Consider the following 4,473-nt stretch of genomic DNA (forward strand, 5'->3'; position numbering starts at 1 on the left):
CTTTTTTCTTGCCCTTCTGCGTGCACTCTAAAACGAATACCCTCCTTCCCGCGCCTAGATTATAGAATAAAAAGCTTTTATTGATAGATTAGACTATTCTTTATGATAAAAACTGAGAACCTATACAAAATAAATGATACTTATTAAAATGTCAAAAACTAATACTTAAAGCAGAAGGATATGTTCAATCATTAGCATGTAAGTAGCTATATATTTCTGTGTTAGGGAAGAGTAAGCAAGTTGTAATATATTCTGTAATTTGCCATAGCTTAGGCCGAAGAATTGAGACGGCTATAAAATACGCTAGTAACTTTGGATATTTTGCATATAATTATGCATAATTGGGAGCTAAATGGGCCAAATGGGCCAAATCGTGGGCCGACCGACCCATTCATGGGCCGACCCAAATGGGCCGGCCCACGAGGTTTTTGTCCATGGGCCGGCCCATGCCCAGGTCTAGGTTTATTATAGATAACTAGGGTTGAGTTAATGTATTACGTCAGGAGTCTCGTGCTTAGAGTTTTAATACGAAGAAAATGAGTCATTTACTTGTAATCTGTTTCAGGTTTGTTTATTGATTCGCCGAGCAGAGTGGGGTACCAGGCAGCATTAGGCAACTGTAGACGCTGAGTATCGCTGACGGCGAAGTTATCATATTGTCTGAAGTCAGTAAAGGCACGTGTATACTTAAATAGCCACAAGCGTACTCGCACCTGTATTCGCAGGCGTATGGAAAATCAGCTTCACTTTGGACTCTGGTCACAGACTAGAGCTTTTCACCAGTATGCTGGCTTTTGAACAAGAAGAAATCGCCAAGAATTAAGTAGAGTTGCCGGCACGGGCTTTTGTATTATAAGTCCTCAATCCCTCACTTAGGTTACCCTGCCTGGCCTCGCAAATATTCCCTTGATCCCTTGCTTATCCCTTATTAGATAGTCTCTGTTGGGGCTTTAGGGTGTCGCTCCTTGATGCAGTAAGCCCTTGACAGGGCTATTCTTAGTGGCAGAGACGTTAAACCCTAGGTAGAGAGCGGTATCCAGTCCTCTCAGGAGGAGTCAATACTCAGATGGTACCGGATGTGAGGAGATGGATTCTAAGCTGTGCGAGGCTTGGACTCTCACTGCTGCTGAAGAACGTGCTGTTGTGAGCGAGGTCTTTCGTCGCACGGATATCAATATACAAAGGGCTTGTTTTCACGGGCAAGAGAGATCCTGGTAAGAGCTGGGATGAAAGCCTCGTCAGCAAGTATGTTCCCATGGGAGTGCGTCGCCGCACTGACCAGAGGTCCCAGCTTTAAAAACGTCTGCCAGTCGAACATGGTGGGCTGAACTGTGCCTGAATGCACAAGAAATACCTAATACCTTGTGACAGCGTGATTTAAGCAAGGACTAGTTGGTTATTGGGAAGAGTAAAGTTACGCCCAACCCCCGCCCAGGAGCGTGGCGATTCCTAGTCTGTGAATGAGCTACGCGATGCACAAAGTATTGGGATTCAGGATATAATGCCAGTGGAGGCAAAATAGCATGTCGAGAGCCATCTCAGCCAGAACAGTAGCCAGAAATGGCTTGTAATATTTTACAATGCTGATAATATTAATGTCTGGGCTGGAGATAGTGCTAGAGTAACGGAGCTTAGAGCAAGAGTAACTTGTTAAACCACGGGTCGGGGCGGGTCTCATGCGTCGATTGTAACAAGCCTAGCTGTATCTACTAGATAGTACCTGAACCCTATATAGAATACTCTATTTTAAATAAATCAATGGATGTTACCGTGAACGAAGACAGCTATGTATGCCCTGTGGACGCTAGGCCTAATACGAATCAGGCTAAGCGTCGCTTGACCAGTAAGGAAAATGTTGGTTCTCCGCGACCAGTGCGAGGCAGCTGGATTGTCTGTTTGGGAATGAGCTTGAGCATGATGGCTGCGGCTCAAGGGCCAATCTGTGAGCGCATAAGAGCGGGCGGAATAGCTATTCTGGATTTTGCGGACTGAAGAAAGCGCCAGCGAGCGGAGGCAGGGAATCGAAGAGGAGATGATTATGATTGCATTCTCTGCATATCCCCATCTGAAATAGGACACCCCGCCTGAAGCTCCGAGATTTGTGATGCTGGGGATGGTGTCCAGTTTAGTGGTTTTGATGATGGACGCGACCATTGCCCTGAGACAGTTTAGTACTGGCCATGATGTTGTCGATGACCTGCTGCTGGGTGCAGGAGACTTACACGATCCCGAGACTCAGAAGGACAATCAAACTGATCTTGATGCGCCGAGTCAAGTTCAGGTTCCAGAAGACTAGCGTTGCGAAGACGGCCAGAAACAAATCAACGGCAGAGTTGAGGCCTGATCACCGTCAGCGTGATTAGTACAGAGAATACACGACGAGGAGGAAGGGAAGAGGCAAATCATACTGCCAGTGAAGTAGGAAAATTTGACGACAGCTACTGTATCGCCGCAAGTTGTCACAACATGCGAGTCCCACAGGACCTCAGGGTTGCGGCAGGTGCTCATAGGGAGTACAGCGGAGACGATATTGGCGGCAAGTTGAAGGAACAAGCTTGTCCATAACAGGATCTGATGGACCCTGTTAGAGCCGAGGATGGTAAGGAGATACCAAATGAAGGAGCAACGAGCGATAGTGGTGCTCATGGTCAGCAGAGGCCATTGGATGGCGATGCATTTCATAATCATCTGCACATCGCCCAATGGCGCAACCCGGAGGTTAGAGCCAAATCCACGCCGAATGGAGATCGTCAGGAACACTGTCGAAACGATTGACAGAGTCTAACAGAGCCAGTCAGTTTTCTTGATGGCCGAGAGGTTCCGTGGCCCAGTACGAACCAAGGCGGCAATCATCAGAATATCATCGACACGAAAGAGTCGGATCTTGATTTTAGCAATTACGCGAAGGATGACAATCACACTAGCAACTGCAATAGCGGCCCATATCCCTTTCATGAGAGCTGGACCGCTGTTCAGTCTGAGCATCGGATTCGGGTCGTGCTCCATGGTGACCAGAGTCTACACTAAATGTTAACTGAGGTGCAGCAGAGAGATGGCCGAGGACAAGGAAAGCAGCTAGGTAGGCACCAGGGGCAAATGCCCTTTTAGAGCCAAAGTCCAGCTTCAGAACGCATATTTGCGTTTCCTCCCGGCAACTCAAACCGTCGCTGTTGCAAGTCAAAAACCCTAAAAATCAAGCTCTAGACCAAACGTGTTGCGCTAAGGCCACATGGAGACGAAAGGCCGAGAAGAGTCTCAATAACGCGGGGATCTAAACTCCAATGCCGAGCATTATCCTGCAGAGCAGAATTGCTCAGTGAATCTTCCACGAATCTGGAAGTCGCTGGCAAACTCCAGCGGACCCTGTGAACAAACCGAACCTTATCAGAGTGCACCAGGGACCTGGTGCAGGATTGGAGGAACTTCACATAAGTTGTCAGAAATAGAAATGAAATACCCCACTTAATAACCAAGTAAGCTAGGCTGGCAGGAGGCGCCCAAACCAACGTTTCACATATATGTGTCACTTAAAGTGTGTGATTTCCATCTTCCAATTAGGTTCGTTCTGAGATAACAAATGGTGGTGTTCAGCAGAGGCACTCAGTCCTTATACAATTGTCATTCGTTAAAGGCATCTTTGACCTGCACGCTAGCATTTTCACGCCAGGAGTCTTCCCCAATGCAAACAAGTCTGGCCCTAATCTCAGTTACAGCAGCTGCAGAGTTTCTGATGGTATTACCCACCCCTACCGGCCCTGATGCCCTTTTTGGTTCCAACCTTCACAGAATTCCGGTGGGGAAATCTTCTAGAGTCCAAAGTCCAGGTACGGAGTATAGATAACGTCTCAAGAATAATTCAGCTGCCAGATTGCTACATCGAAGATGGTCCACACTTATCAAAGTGCTACGCGAGTCGCGCCCTCACCCCTCCTCCCGGGGCATCTGCCAAACTGCATGATTTTGCTGCTAATTAAGTTAATTTCAGATGCTGGGCATTAGGTTTAACTCACTTCCAGGATAAGTAATCCCTGATTTGCGTTCCTGGTGAAATCCTTGCTGGCATTGGCAGTCGAAATTGCGGCCGTAAAAGGCGCATGGAAGACTCCTGTAAGACGTGCTCTAACGTCGGGGTTCTCTAGCTACAACGAAGCGATGACCATTAACGATAATCAACCAATAAAGGGGACTCAATTGATACTGAGGATACCGAAAGGATTGCTTGGAGATCTCTATGTACATGGCAACCAGGAGGCCCTTCAAATAACCCCCCGCACGGATAACTCGGCATCTCCAAGCAATACCGCTGCAGTGATGAGTTGGTGATTGCGTACATCACAGCATCCTACTGCAACATCATACTGGGTTGATCCCGGTACGGCTCTGTCGATCCCTCGTATTCCTGGCTGACGGGCTGGCGCCGGTGAGGCGCCTCTCCGCATTACGTGGGGATCGGGGGATTGAGGTCTCGTGTCG

At 47.9% G+C, this 4,473-nt stretch overlaps 1 protein-coding gene across 1 annotated transcript; it reads right to left on the minus strand.

Moving 5' to 3' along the window:
* Window positions 1-1,755: 1,755 nt before the first annotated feature.
* Window positions 1,756-3,006, minus strand: BDW70DRAFT_168641 (uncharacterized protein; the record flags this gene model as incomplete). Its single annotated transcript, XM_073742510.1, has 4 exons — window positions 1,756-2,158; window positions 2,223-2,340; window positions 2,409-2,781; window positions 2,839-3,006. 4 exons carry the CDS (start codon window positions 3,004-3,006, stop codon window positions 1,756-1,758), a joined length of 1,062 nt encoding a protein of 353 aa, XP_073590433.1.
* Window positions 3,007-4,473: the final 1,467 nt, after the last annotated feature.

The sequence above is a fragment of the Aspergillus foveolatus genome, assembly GCF_047715535.1.
Source record: "Aspergillus foveolatus strain CBS 279.81 unplaced genomic scaffold BDW70scaffold_296, whole genome shotgun sequence".
Taxonomy (NCBI): Eukaryota; Fungi; Ascomycota; class Eurotiomycetes; order Eurotiales; family Aspergillaceae; genus Aspergillus; species Aspergillus foveolatus.